At 40.8% G+C, this 15,458-nt stretch overlaps 1 protein-coding gene across 2 annotated transcripts in view; it reads right to left on the bottom strand.

Moving 5' to 3' along the window:
- EPG5 (ectopic P-granules 5 autophagy tethering factor) overlaps positions 1 to 15,458 on the bottom strand; it is a 125,437-nt gene that overhangs the window by 89,171 nt on the left and 20,808 nt on the right. For both annotated transcript variants that reach the window (XM_067014402.1, XM_059041017.2), the window contains exons 8-13: positions 12,733 to 12,847; positions 12,164 to 12,314; positions 9,524 to 9,679; positions 5,504 to 5,661; positions 4,271 to 4,425; positions 2,420 to 2,560 (exon numbers count right to left, since the gene is read on the bottom strand). In XM_067014402.1, the coding sequence (XP_066870503.1) occupies positions 2,420 to 2,560; positions 4,271 to 4,425; positions 5,504 to 5,661; positions 9,524 to 9,679; positions 12,164 to 12,314; positions 12,733 to 12,847 (876 nt within the window). The remainder of the gene's footprint in view (positions 1 to 2,419; positions 2,561 to 4,270; positions 4,426 to 5,503; positions 5,662 to 9,523; positions 9,680 to 12,163; positions 12,315 to 12,732; positions 12,848 to 15,458) is intronic.

The raw sequence follows: 15,458 nt of genomic DNA, 5'->3' as shown, positions 1-15,458 counted from the left end.
CTGTAGACTTCTTCGGAAATCATTCCATTAGATGATCACTAAAAATGGAGCAACCAAAAACCTGCTGTTTGCAAATGAAAACCTCTTCATCTCAATGTAATTGTATCCCAGTGGGATACAATGTTTACTTAAATAGAAAAAGTACCATGTACTGCTGCTATGGAAAACAGTATGGTGCTTCCTCAAAAAATTAAAAATAGAATTAACATATGAACCAGCAATACTACTTCTGAGTACACACCCCAAAGAATTTAAAGCAGAGTCTCAAAGAGACATTTGTACACTCATGTTCATTGCAGCATAATTCAAATAGCCAAAAGACAGAAGCAACCCAAGTTCCACCAGCAGATGAATGGATAAACAAAATGTGGTATATACATACAATAGAATATTATTCAGGCTTAAAAAGGGAAGAAATTCTGACACATGTTATAACATGCATGAACCTTGAGGTCATAATACTAAGTAAAATAAGCCATACAGAAAGGAACAAATACTGTATGATTCCACTTCTATGAGGTACCTAGAGTAGTCAAACTCAAAGAGACAGAAAGTAGAGTACTGGCTGCCAGGAGCTGGGAGGGAATGAGGAGTTCATTTTTAATGGATACAGAGTTTCAGTTTTACAAGATGAAAGAGTTCTGTGGATGGATGGTGGTGATGGTAGGTAACAAAACAATGTGAGCGTACTTAATGCCACTTAACTGAAAAATGGTTAATACCGTGTGTTTCATGTTGTATATAATTTACCACAATTAAATTTCGTTTAATGTAAATATATATATATATATATATATATATATATATACACTTTGCCAAGTAAAGCATGATATGTCATGTATTCTTCACTTAGAAAAAAATATGTCTCATAAACCAATCTGTCACTGAATCTGCTCACTCATAAATGTGATGAAGTATTAGTAGTTATCAGTCATCTATCCTACAGGGATGATGCAGTGACTATAAGATGGAAAGGCCCTGTGCAAACATAAGCCCAGAGAAAGACACTATAACTTTAAACATTCCTCCTGAAGTTATGACACATGACTGCCTGCCATTAGAAAAATTCACTCATTACAGCCTTATTATAGATGATGAAGAAAATCTTCAGTAAGTGTATGTTTTTAATAATGATACACTCATACAGTACTATTTGGCCATGGATGAACCTGGAAAACATTATACTAAGTGAAAGAAGCCAGTCACAAATGACCACATATTTTGTGATTCCATTTATATAAAATGTCCAGAATAGGTAAGTCTATAGAGACAACGTAGACTGTGGTTGCTCAGGGCTGGAAGGGATGGAAGTCTGACAGCTAAATGGTATGTGGTTTCTTTCTGAGGTGATGAAAATGTTCTAAAAATAACTGTGGGGCTTCCCTGGTGGCGCAGTGGTTGGGAGTCCGCCTGCCGATGCAGGGGATACGGGTTCGTGCCCCGGTCCAGGAGGATCCCACATGCCGCGGAGCGGCTGGGCCCGTGAGCCATGGCCGCTGAGCCTGCGCGTCCGGAGCCTGTGCTCCGCAACGGGAGAGGCCACAGCAGTGAGAGGCCCGCGTACCACACACAAAAAAATAATAATAATAACTGTGGTCATAGTTACACATATGTGTGAATATACTAAAAATGACTGACTTGTACACTTTAAAGAGATGAATTGTATGTTATGTGAATTACACCACAATAAAGCTGTTTTTAAAAACTACACAAAGATTACAAAAGGGATTGTGACAAATGACAGAACTAAACGATACACATCCAGCTCAACTTAAATTAGTTCTAATTTTTTGATTGATTTAAAGCAAGGCTTCTTTCTAAATCAGAGTTGTTTCTTCCAAGAAAAAAACATAAGAATTATGAAGGCAAAACAAAATTATGAAATAAAAACTATGCATTAGGGCTTCCCTGGTGGCGCAGTGGTTGAGAATCCACCTGCCGATGCAGAGGACACGGGTTCGTGCCCCGGTCCGGGAAGACCCCACATGCCGCGGAGCGGCTGGGTCCGTGAGCAATGGCCGCTGAGCCTGTGCGTCCGGAGCCTGTGCTCCGCAATGAAAGAGGCCACAACAGTGAGAGGCCCGCGTACCACACACACACAAAAAAAAAAAAAAAAAAAAAAAAAAACCTATGCATTAACTATAAGCTATAATTAAAGTAAATACCTGTTACTGAAGGGGGTGGGAAAGTCACTTTGAGGATATTAAGAGAAACAACCCACAGTTTTTTATAAGCAGCGGCCAACTCCAAGAGGGCACAGTGAACCTGAGACACAATAAATGTTTTCTTCACCCTGTTGTGCCCGTGTGACCCAGTCATCCCAACGACCTCACTAATTTTCCCACTGCTCCAACACTCCAGGGTTTAAATGAACAAACAAAAAAAAAGGAAACAAAACCAACAAAATCAGTGTTCTTACCATTCCAACCTGGTCAATGGTGTCTTGAACCCTATCCAGAAGGACAGAAATTATCTCAGGGTGAACAGCTGTGATGGCCCCTAAAAGCTCTCGACCAACCTTCGAAAAAGTTTCTCTGGTGGACAGGGTGACATAAGATACCTAAAGTGGGAGGGGGTGAAGATGGAATTTTTAATACCAATTTATCAGTAAAAAACCTTTCCATACTTTATTTAGGAGGTTTTCAAGTAAAGTAGAAAGAATCTCAGATGAAGCCTTGGCTCACACCATGTACAAAAAGATGTCAAAACGTCAGAGAACACAACTTCAGAGAGGAGACTGTCTGGAAGGTGGGGGAAGAGGGCACGGAGGGGAAAAGCAACTGTTTAACAATGACTTTAAGTGCTGGATTCAGAAAGCACTCCCAGAGTCCTCAGAGCAATTAAGTAATCCCTCTATATTAAAACTATTCTAAGTTTGAGCAAACAAATAACATGATGAAAATCAGAATGCATTTCATAGAAATATCTACTCTCTCCAAAAAAAAAAAAAAAAAAAAAATGCGATCCTCAATTACAAGAGCTTCTAAAATATCAAATGTTTACCAACTCTTCTTAAACAATGGGTCCGAAACTACAGGTTACAGTCCAATCATACCAATGGCCAGCAGTTTTGGGGTTGTTTTAATACAATGGAAGAACAGAAAAATAAGAGAGTAGAATAAAATAGAACAGAAAAATATGAGAGTGCATCACAGTAAGATTAAGTATTGCTTCAATTTCACACATGTGTGGGTACACACACACAGAGGATCAGAATGTAGTTTTTACTGTGAGGACTGGTCAAAACACTTGAGATATCATTCAAGAGCATAAATATTACTTTAGCGATGGATCTTGAGAATGCCATTCAACATATGTGAAAATATACATCCTCCTCTCAGTTTTTACAAACAGTGAAGATAGTATGGAATTCCAGATCCATCTAGGCCTTAATCTCATGCATGGTTACAAAGTACAAGAATAGGAACAGCTTAATAGGATATTCGATCCTGGTAAAGAACTTTAGATTACCCAGTTCTGTCACTCTCAAACTGAAGTATTGAGGGGGATGATAATAAATCTTCAAACATAATTTTACTTAAATTTGGAGGAAATTTTTTTACGAAGATAAACAGATAAATGACAGCCTACAGTGAAAATGTGTATTTAAAATATATATATATATATATATATATATATATATACATAAAACTCCAAATAATGTTTTGGTAACCATGTGAGTTACGTCCCTCAACTCATGGGGTCCAAAGTTCACTCTCTTCTACCGTGAGGGATGGCTCAGTGAAAAAGTGAAGAAAGCAAGGATCTCATCCCAGCCTATCATTTTACAGATGAAGAAACTGAAGCCCAGAGCGGTAAGGTGTCTTTTCTGATGTGAGACAGACAATGAATGAGCAGCAGAGCTAAAACAAAGCCAGATCGTTTAACTCTAGGTTCAGCACTATTTCCACCATCTCATTTAAATTGGCTGGGAAGCCAGGTTTCCATGTTCCTCGCAGGGTCAGAGGAGTGGAAAGGAGGGGGGCGGGTCCGGGGGAGGGGGAGAGAAAAGTATAGAAACTACAAATGTCAGGCAGTGCCAGACCGTCTGTTCCTTACCAAAACTCATACATCAAATGACAAGAGATAGCAGGGGGAAATGGAATGGGTATGATTCATATTTTCAGTACTCCTTAGAGATGATCTCCTTCCACAAGTGCAGACAATACAAGATTGTCACATTTTTTTAATAGCAATCTCAAAAGAATCAATAGATGGACAATCCAAAAGAAAATGTTTTTAGCTGATTTCTAAAACTTAATATTCTAACCTCATATATCTCCAGAACAATAATTTTTATGAAGTCTTCATCCACATTGGTTCTTCTGGCCTGAGCCATCTGAGCAAAAGTAGTTAGAAGGCAAATCTCTTCCGAGCTATTCATGGAAGAAAGACACTTCTCAAAGTTCACAAAATGTTCTGGGTCTATAAGTTCAAGAAAATTAAAGTGGGGAGAGAATAAACATATACCACTTTAATTACTCCTCCAGAGAGAAAGAAGATATAAAATTAAAAGACATTAAGAAATATTTAAAGATACCAAACATCTTTGTTCCAGAATGGATTTCTATAGGCATCAGGAAGAAGACTGGGCCAGATGACATTCCAACTCTAATATAGTGTTGCCTCAGGAATATTTAACAAGCTTCTGTTTCCTCATCTGTCTCAAAAGTTTATTTAAGATCAGATGCCATGTGACTGGTGAAGTGCTCTGTCAACTGCAAAGCACTGCTACTATCACAAGGCAAGAGAGCCTCAACAGCACACTTAAAGCTACTTGGTAACTGTCAGCCAAATGAATGACAACCCTATTAATGAAAACTGCTAAGACTAGCAAACTACTCAGTACCAACATGGCATTCCACACAAAAAATATCTGCTTATAAATGGAAATTCGGGGCAAGACATTAGCTACAATCATGACTGAAATACTGATGAATATGATTAACAATATCTATGTTTGGCCCATTCCTCAGAGAATGCTCTGTAAGCAATATTACATTTTGTCACTAGAGGGCAGTCTTGATTACCAGCTTTGCCATATGTGACAGAAAACGAAATGCTGCAAAGGCAAAGTTGTATAGAGGGAAGAAAATAGTCTGTTTAAAAAATATATTCCCAACGGAACTTTTCACAGAAAGAAGGCAACAAGCCAACAACCCCTTTCATATGTTTACACATTTGAGAAATCAAAGGTAGTTCATCAAATTCCCAGTATTTTCAAAATAACTCCATGGGGCATTTACCAACCCAATTTTCATTTCCTATCCCCAAATTGGGTTTATAATAGAATTTACTATCCAGAGCATTTGAAGAATAATGGAAATTGGAATCATCATTCTAGTAAGTCAAACGACAAAGCAGTCTTAAATTTCAAAATGATTACACATGAGCACAGAGTAAAACATTCTCTCTTAGTCCTTCTAAAAGCAAAAAGAATAAAGCCATGAAGAGAAAAGGCACACAAGGTAGGAAAGGTGGACGCTGCATATTTTGGCTGTACCTTGGAGGCGCTTCTTACACTCGGCAGGCAGGAGGGCAGTACAGAGCTTTTCCAGATTCCCGCTCCCCACCTGGTGCATGAGGTAGAAGAGCTTCCAGAGCATCTGAACAGACAGTGTCCCGAAGGGCATTTCTGACATAAACAGCCAAATGCCAAGTCTGCATGTTTTCAGAAAAGCAGGAATAATTTTATGTATCAGTCAACTTCACCATACTGAGAAAGTAGACAAAAAAATTCTTAAATTCTTAAATCACACTACAGCATTTTTTCTACCATGCTTCAGTCATAAACACCTAGAGAATGGATAACAATAACAGCAAATACACATAAAGCACTTAGTCTGTGCCAGGCACTGTTCTATCACCATATCATCTATTTATCAGCTCATTCCATCCTCAATATAACCAAGGCAAGCACTATTATTGACATTATCCCCAATTTACACATGATGCTACTAGAACACAGAGAGGGTAATAAGAGGCAGAATTGGGTGTTGAATCAAAGATCCTTTTAAGATCCGGGCAACAGAGAGGCTGCTTAGACTGGATGTATGTATGTGTCTGAGCATGCGCACAGGTACATGTGTACACACAGAGACACGTGCAGTTGGGGGTTGGGGGGAGAAGGGGAATCAAAAGCCCTCCATGACTCCTCACTCATCACCAAATGAAGTTCAAACTCCTTCAAGCTCCAAGTTCAAAGGCTTCCACAAAATAGCTCAGACCCATATCCCCAACACAGCCCTCTCTGCATTCATACAGACCACTCCTGGACTAGCCTGGAGAGAACTCCCCAACTCCAAGCTGCCATCCCTCCATTTGTGAAGCCCTCCCGCGATGTCCTCCTCAGCACTATTATGAAATTCTAACCATACTTGACTATGGCATTACCCTTTTATCAGTGTTTCTCACATCACAGTGGGCAGAAAACTCCCCTGAGACTTTGTGGAAAATGCAGAATCCTAAGGCCCACCTAAGAGATTCTCAGTTTGCAGGTCACAGCTGGGGCCCAAGAATCTGCACTTTTTTACAGTCACCCCAGATGACTCCGACTCAGGGGTCCAAACCACACAGTGAGAAACATAAATGTGTAATTTATGTACACATACTAGTGTAAAGCAATTTGAGAGCAGAAACCAAGTCTCTGCATAAACCAGTGTGTAACCCTGAATCATTTTTTTTCATTATCCAGTACCTAAACCAGTATCTCAAAAACAATCAATACTCAATAAATGCTTACTAATATTTTGTTATATGAATTTTATCTCAATAAAAAAATCTAAAAAGGAAAAACAGGGAGGTACTCAAAACTGTTGCTGTATTTTGGGCCAAACTGTAATCTAACCAATTATAAATAATGTTTATTAAGAAAAAAAGAAATTAAATAGTGCATGCTTAACCCATGTCTGTGGCCCACCAGGCCGCTAGTGGTCCGAACCACCACTGACCTCAACTCTGAAAAGCAACAGCTAGATAACTGAGCCAGAGTTAAAGAAAATTCTCTAAGTTCAAGTGAGTCAGGCTTCTGTCTATGTAAATAATTATCCCAACACCTCACATGGGACTTGATGTTCTTGTATAAAGGATCCCAAAATAATGAGGCCTTAAAAGTAATGTCATAAGACAGTAAATATTTCCAGCTACAAAATTTCCTATATGGCAGACATGAAGTAAGTCTGGCTTAGGTCTTTGTTGTCTATCTTTTGGTTTGGGTTCGTTTTGTTTTAGGTTGGGAGAATAGCTACTGTCAGAAATTTCCACTGGCGTGCCAAATAAATTTAAATTTCATGGCTTTAAATACCTGGTTCTCACATGATGTATTTCTAAAATAAACTATACTCAAGAAAAATAGCTCTCAGCATTTTCAAATTTAAAACAATTATCTGTGTGAATTACATATATAATATTACAGGAGGGGCTCACAACTCAGCATATAGGACCTAGTAAGGAACCAGAGAATTTCCTCTAGAAAAGCTTTGCCTCTCAGCTAAACAAACACAAGATCGGGTGACAGGAGATCAGAGATGGAAGACTTTTCCCGAGCACCAGGCCAGTTTCAGTGAGCAGGTGCTACTGCGTTGAACCCCTGGCAGAGTTCTGCATAGGATTTGGTACACCTTGTGAGACCACCAAATTATGGACAAGAATAATCTAAAGATAAATTTCTAAGCCCAAGTTCTCTTTATCTTAGACCCACATCTTCTGAGTGCCTAAGAGTAGTTTTAAGACTTAGAGTCCTGACCTTTCTCTAAATCAGCAGTTTTTCTGTTCCTCATCTGAAACTACACAAAAACAACCACCACCTACATTTGAGAAATCCTGTATGGTTAATCTCCAAAATATACCAACAGCTCATGGAGCTCAATATCAAAAAACAAACAATCCAGTTAAAAAATGGGCGGAAGACCTAAATAGACATTTCACCAAGGAAGACATACAGATGGCCAAGAGGCACATGAAAACATGCTCAACATCACTAATTATTAGAGAAATGCAAATCAAAACTACAATGAGGTATCACTTCACACCAGTATCAAAAAATCTAGAAACAATAATTGCTGGAAAGGGTGTGGTGAAAAGGGAACCCTCCTGCACTGTGGGTGGGAATGTAAATTGATACAGCCACTATGGAGAACAGTATGGAAGTTCCTTAAAAAACTACAAATAGAACTACCATATGACCCAGCAATCCCACTACTGGGCATATAGCCTGAGAAAACCATAATTCAAAAAGAGACAAGTACCACATGTTCATTGCAGGGCTATTTACAATAGCCAGGACATGGAAGCAACCTAAGTGTCCATCGACAGATGAATGGATAAAGTAGATGTGGCACATATATACAATGGAATATTACTCAGCCATAAAAAGAAACGAAATTGAGTTATTTGTAGCGAGGTGGATGGACCTAGAGTCTGTCATACACAGTGTAGTTAAGTCAGAAAGAGAAAAACAAATACCATATGCTAATGCATATATATGGAATCTAAAAAAAAAAAAATGGTACTGATAAACCTAGTTTCAGGGCAGGAATAAAGAGGTGGACATAGAGAATGGACTTGAGGACATGGGGTGGGAGGACAAAGCTGGGGCGAAGTGAGAGGAGCATCGACATATATACACTACCGACTGCAAAACAGTTGGCTGGTGCGAAGCAGCCGCATAGCACAGGGAGATCGGCTCGGTGCTTCGCGATGACCTAGAGGGGTGGGAGAGGGAGGGTGGGGGGGGGGCTCAAGAGGGAGGGGATATGGGGACGTGTGTATGCATATGGCTGATTCACTCTGGTGTACAACAGAATCTAACACAGTACCGTGAAGCAATCATAATCCAATAAAGATCTATTAAAGATGCAAAAAAAATAAATAAAAATAAGGGGCTGAAACTATGAGGCCCATGGCAAGAGTGTCAACGGCTCAGAAGGCAGCAGAAGTCGGGGGTGGGGGGTGGGCAGCAGTTCAGGAGTGGAGCCAGGTGGGGCGGGAGGCCACTCATCTCCTCTCGGAGGGCACAGTGCTGCAGCAGAACCTGCTCCCACACTTGGCCAGGAGCTCAGGGAAGATAGTGCAGGATGAGCTGCCACACCCCCACCTCTGCCTCAAATGTATCCTAGGCTGTAAGCAGCAGCAAAGACGGCATGATCAGAACACAGACAAGACAGGGGACCCGGACCCAAGATAGTCCTAGACCTTAAAACCCACAGAGTAAGACAACCTGCACAATGTACTGAGGGCCTACTCTGCCTCACTGGGGGCACTAGAGTTGGGCATGAAATACAATTCATCCCCTGGTCAAAGTTACCTCAAAAGTTCAGGAGAAACTGAAAGAAACCTGAAAGAGAGATCATTTCAGGCAATACTACAGAAAAGGAAACTAAAGCCCAAGAATTAAGCCAAGATAAAAAATAGATGAAATACATTGACACTATTGTAAGAGTTCTTTTTCAGTCAATGACTTTCACTCCAATCTTTCTTACTAGCCAGGGAGCTATTTCTCAACAATTATCATCATACTTCTTACCTTTTGGCTTTCAGCACATGTAGTACAGCTCTCAAAAAGAGCTCATCAAACTCAACCTGTAGTTTCTCCACGGAGTAGGGCTGCAGGGCCAATCCCGAGCCTTGGTTGTGGCTCACATACTGGGCCCAGTGGTCACTCACATAACCAAGGATCATCCTGAGCGTGAGGAAAGACAATGCAGCACTTTGCATGAAGGCACTCAACACCAGCATCTTTACATTACATTTGCAGCATTACTTTATTCAACGCGTACTTATGGAGCACTCACTATCTTCTAGGCTCTAAAGGGGATGCAATGGAGGGAAAAAACCCTACTCTCAAGGAGCTTACATTTAATGGAGGGCAAACAGACAATAAACCAAATAAAGTAAAATATGCAGTCTGGCACATGGTTATAAATGACACGGAGAAAAATCAGTAGGAGAGGGAAATGAAGTTTCTCTGGAGTGTGGGGGAGGAGGGGCCTCACTGAAGAGGGACACATGTGTGAAGACTGGATGCAGTCTCAGGACTACCTAAGGGAAGAGCATGCAGGTAGAAGAAGCAACCAGTGCGAAGGCTCTGAGGGGTGGTCGATATGTTGGAGGAGCAGCAAGGCAGCCAACGTGCTAACGCAAAGTAAGTGAGGGAGAGAATGGCTGGAGAGGAAATTGAAAAAGTGACAGGAAACCAGACCATGAAGGGTCCTGTGCACCACTGTGAACACTCTGGCTTTTACTTGGAATGAGACCGGGAGCAGCAGGGTCTGAGCAGAGGAGTGATGTGAGCTGAGTCGTGATTTACAAGAAACACTGGCGGCGGTTCTGAGAATAAGCTGGGGGTGGGGTGCGCAAGGGAGCAAAGGCAAAAGCAGGAAAACAAGTCAGGTGGCTGTTGTGATAATCGGTGAGAAATAACTAAAGATGAACTATGCTGGTAGCAGTGAACATGTGAGAAGAGGTTGGATTCTAGAAATACCATGTTTCATTGACTCAAAGGAGGCACACCTTTCATGCTTTAATCTTTACAACTGGTATGTCATTAAAATTGATGACACGCCATCATTTGGCAGCATTTTTCCTTTCTTAGTGGTGCACAAAATATACCTTAGGTTTGATGAAAGATGGTGTTTTGAAGGTAGAGATGACAGAATTGACCATCAGATTGGGTGTGAGGTATAAAAAGGAAAGCCAGGGATGATGCCAGTGCTCTGGCCCGAGCAACTGGAGGAATAAAGTTCCCACTCACTGAGACTGAGAAGACTGTGAGAGGGGCAGCTTGAGAGGTGGGGAAAGAGGGCCCATTTGGGAATTATTAAACTATCATGATCATGAGTCTTCCAAGTGGAGGTGCTGAGTGGGCAGCTGGATATACAAGCTTACAAGAAAGGTATAGGCTGGAAATAGAACTAGGAATTTTAACTGTATTTAGATGATATTTAAGGACATTAGAATAGATGGAATCCCAAGAAGCAAGTTTGGATAAAGAGGTCCAGGGATGAAGCCCTGAGGCATTCCAACATTAAGAAGTCTGGGAGGTGAGAATGAAACCACCAAGGAGGCAGAAAATGAACAGCCAGTGAAACGGAGGAGAAACCAGGAGAACATGGTATATCCTGGAAGTCAAGCAAAGAAAATGCTTTAAGGAAAAGTGACCAACCATGACAAAGGCTGCTGTGTGAACTGTGTGAGAGGTAAAGCAAGATGAAGACTGAGAGGTGGCCATTGGATTAGTTCGTAGCACAAAGTTCATTAGCAACCTTCATTCTTCGGAGCTGTTTGGGTAGTGTTGGGGGCGAAAGCCTGACTGTGGAGAGTTCAAGAATTTCAGGGCATCCTATATCATTTACCTGGCTTTATGAAGCTGAAGGATACATATCTAAAATAATTAAAGTCAATTATGTTTTGGAAACAAAAGTATGGGAGTGGGAGAAGTTTTACAGCTTTTTGGAAGTTTTCTCTCAAGGTAAGGGAGGTTGGGAGAAATAGCAGTGTATTTATATACACTGTAAAGACAGAAAAGTTGATGATACAGAAAAGAGGATACAAAATTAATTCAATGAAAAGCAGTGCATTTCTCAGAATTTACTCATATTTGATAGTAAAAACATAAACCTACCTTTCATGCAAATAAATGATAATGCTTTCCCAATTCAAATAATGGCCACTGATGAAATCTTTGCAATTTTCTTTCAATGGTATTTTATAGAAATTACAATTACAGTAAATAAGAGAGAAAACAGAGAAATAATAATGCAAAAGAGCTACTGCCAATTTTCCACAGCTACACGACAATTCCCAGGCAAAAGCTAGGAGACAGAGGAGAGTAAAGGAAGGGGAAAGACCCTGTATTTTCTTTGACCTCTTCTTTGACCCCTTCTCTCTGGCCAAGTTCAACCCAGCAGCTGCTCTGAGGATCTTGACTCCAAGAACAACTGTCTAGCAAACCAGTTTGAGATTTGAGATAATTAACCAAATATTCTGACTGGAAGTATTTATTTAAAATTCCCAAGAGGTAGATGGTGAAGAAAAAAAATTCTTACTTTTATGAGAAATAAGACCTGAACTATACCACTACAATGCCCATCATCCCAATTATACAGTGTCTGTGACTGACCAGGGTGAAAGTTAACAGAAACAGACGAACCAAGAGCAGTATTACCTGATCATATAACCAATTTGCTTGACAAACTGCCTATAGCGTGCTCTATTGAAGGTTTCTAACCCCACAGCCAGAAGTTCCACTAAGGAGTTAGCAAAGGCAAAAATTTTCATCATCTCTTGAGGTATTGTTGTTTCAGGTAAATAATCACCTAGAAGTTAATCAAAGAAAAGGAAAAAAAATTATAATTACTATGGAAAAACACTGAACGATGTGGATGTCAGTATATTAATGAGGAAAGAAAGCCAAGATAGAGAATCCCCATTGCTCTGGCTCCTATGTCAATATAAAATGGGAAACTTGAGACAAAGTGCAAAATTAAAACCATTTATTAAAGCTGGGCTATGTGCAAGCTGGTCAACCTTATGCATGTAAGCACCAGGGAGGAAACGACAATCACAAGAGAAAGGAAGGAAGCCTCCTCACGGTGACGCAATCATCTCTGTATAGTACAGCCAGGCACGGGGAACCTGAATCAGGAGCACGCACGAGACAAGACTTGATGCTAAGTTCCTGTGTTTGAGCTTGCCCCTACCACATTTTACATATGACAAAAGGAATTAGTCTACCTTTTGCTTTAAACCCAAGAAGATGTTGAAAGAGTTCATGAAATGGGAACTGTGATAGAAGAATAACCAAGTCATCTTCATTAAGGAGAATCCAACTAGTCTCAGGGTCTTCATCCTAAGGGAAAAGATGCAGAATCATGTCAGCTGATTTGACCAGATGACACCATGGTCTAGAGTTACAGGACCTGAATTACCACAGGTCTCAGTGGTACACCTGTGGTATTCTCATGAGTCCTCGTGGACTTCTCCTCCAGGACAGAGATTTATACTGTCAGTTCTATTAGATGACCTGTAAATCCCTTAAAATTGCAAGCACAATTTTATGTGTATCTGAGTCATATCCATTCTTCAGTGGCTGAAACTGCTCTCAATTAAATTTCCATCCCAAAGAAGATGAAAAATAATTCCTCTAGAATAGGGATCTTACTATAAATCTCAGTGATTTGACAACATCAATTAAAGAAACATTCACTAAGAGTCCAAGTTATTTTATCTACAAGCCTCTTCTTGCCCCAAAATTAAGGTCTACTGCTGTACTCACTGACTTATCAAGAAGTAATTAGCATTTGTTATGGATAACCAAAGTTCTCTTGTCAATTAGTGCTGCTGAAAACAGGATAAAAATAACAGTGGTCATACACAGGGATCACATAGGGGAAATAGCTGGAGTTTTTTGTTTGATACAGAGCACTAAAGTCTCCTTAGAAACCAAATTGATTTGTGTCCTAAGATATGCCACATTCAAAATGGAATACTGTAAAAAGATGCAGAGATTCTAAAGAATTATCACCTCAGTTTCAACAAGGGACTAATGTAATTCATTCATAATTTCCTTACCCTCTTACATGTCCTAAATGGCTAGCAAACAAGAGCCTCAGAAATTCTACCTTGAGCAGTCCTCAGCTCCAGCTGTACATCAGAATCAACCATGGAGGCTTTTAAACATTTGGATGTCTGGGTGTGGGCCAGGGCAAGGTTTTTAAGTTGCCCACGTGGTTCTAATATACAGCCGGTGTCAAGAAACCACTGACATGGACGATTCACAGTGCCTTCCGCCCATGGCCTTTTCTGACTCAACAGCACTCCCAGCATTCCCTCCCCAGGCTCTTGAATCCACTCAACATCCAGTGAGTGCCAACCAGGAGCCAGACACGATTCCAGAGTCCTTAATGATTACCTGTCTTTAGCATTAAATGCAGGAAACCTACCAGAAAAAAAGACTTCTCTCTTAGTAGAAACCAGTCTTGGAAGAAAAAAAAAAAAACCTGCTCCATCACAATCTATAAAAGAGCAATTTGGGACTTCCCTGGCAGCTCAGGGGTTAAGACCTGGCACTTCCAATGCAGTGATGCAGAGGACACAGGTTCAATCCCTGGTTGGGGAACTAAGATCCCACATGCCATGTGGCAAGGCCAAAAAAAAAAAAATTTGCACCAGCTCCTGAGAAGCTGTCTCCAGATGACTGTTCAATCTCTAGCAAAGAAGTCTGCATGGCCACATTATTTACCATCATCTCACCACCTCCTACAAGTCCCAGGAAGAGCACAATGAGTGTGAAGGGGCTCCTGCTTCTGAATGAACACCTGGGTAAATACACAGACATGCTGCCACGCGGTCATTCTGCAAACTTTCAACTCCTTTTGAAGAGAAGGGGTTTCAGTAAATTTAGTCCCTGGCCAACCTTGGATAAACACATCAAATCAGGATTTGGACCATAAAAACGCACTAGATAGGGCCAATAAACTAGCTGGAAAAAAAAAAATGCCTTACCAATACACTAACCACGTATATAGTAGAAAGAAAAGTCAATAAATGTTATCTTGAGAAACTGGGGAGTTTTTTGTTTGTTTTGTGGGGTTTGTTTGTTTGTTTGTTTTGGCCAATGTTGTGCAGCATGTGGGATCTTAGCTCCCTGACCAGGGATCGAACCTGGGCCCCCTGCAGTGGAAGCGCAGAGTCCCAACCAATGGACCACCAGGGAATTCCCAAAAAACTGGGTTTTGATCATTAAATTCTCACCAAAAACAGAAAATTATTTTCCATCTTTCAAATGAGAAGATCTAGATAAGAAGTTTGTAAGCGTTAAGGCAGAACCTTGGTAAGATACAGCTCTTTGTTATACAGACTCAGAGTATCTGTAGGTGAGACCTCAAGCCCAGAAAACTGTTGGTGCATAAAATAAAATCCTAATAGAAAGTGTAGGAGCTTCCCTGGTGGCACAGTGGTTGAGAGTCCACCTGCCAATGCAGGGGACACAGGTTCGTGCCCCGGTCCAGGAAGATCCCACATGCCGTGGAGCGGCTGGGCCCGTGAGCCATGGCCGCTGAGCCTGCGCGTCCGGAGCCTGTGCTCCGCAACGGGAGAGGCCACAGCAGTGAGAGGCCCGCATACCGCAAAAAAAAAAAAAAAAAAAAGTGTACATAACATGTAAACACTTCCAGGTTCCAGACTCTCCCAGCTGCACAGGGAAATGGTCTACAGAAGGGTGGCAGCAGAGACACTGGCTCAGAGCATAGGCTCTGCATTTAATGATGTGTGATTTGGGACAAATTCCCTCAACCCCACCCACACCTGTTTCCTCATCTCTAAAAGGGGGATGAAAACAGTACTTGCCTCGTGGAGCTGTTGGGTGAATTAAATGGGCTAATACGTGACAAGTGCTTAGAACAATACTAGGCACGTAAAAAGAAGAGCTCAGAAATGATTCACCAAAATGCTGTTGACAT

The sequence above is a fragment of the Kogia breviceps genome, chromosome 15, assembly GCF_026419965.1.
Source record: "Kogia breviceps isolate mKogBre1 chromosome 15, mKogBre1 haplotype 1, whole genome shotgun sequence".
NCBI classification, from domain to species: Eukaryota; Metazoa; Chordata; class Mammalia; order Artiodactyla; family Physeteridae; genus Kogia; species Kogia breviceps.
This window is presented reverse-complemented; position numbering and strand designations above follow the sequence as displayed.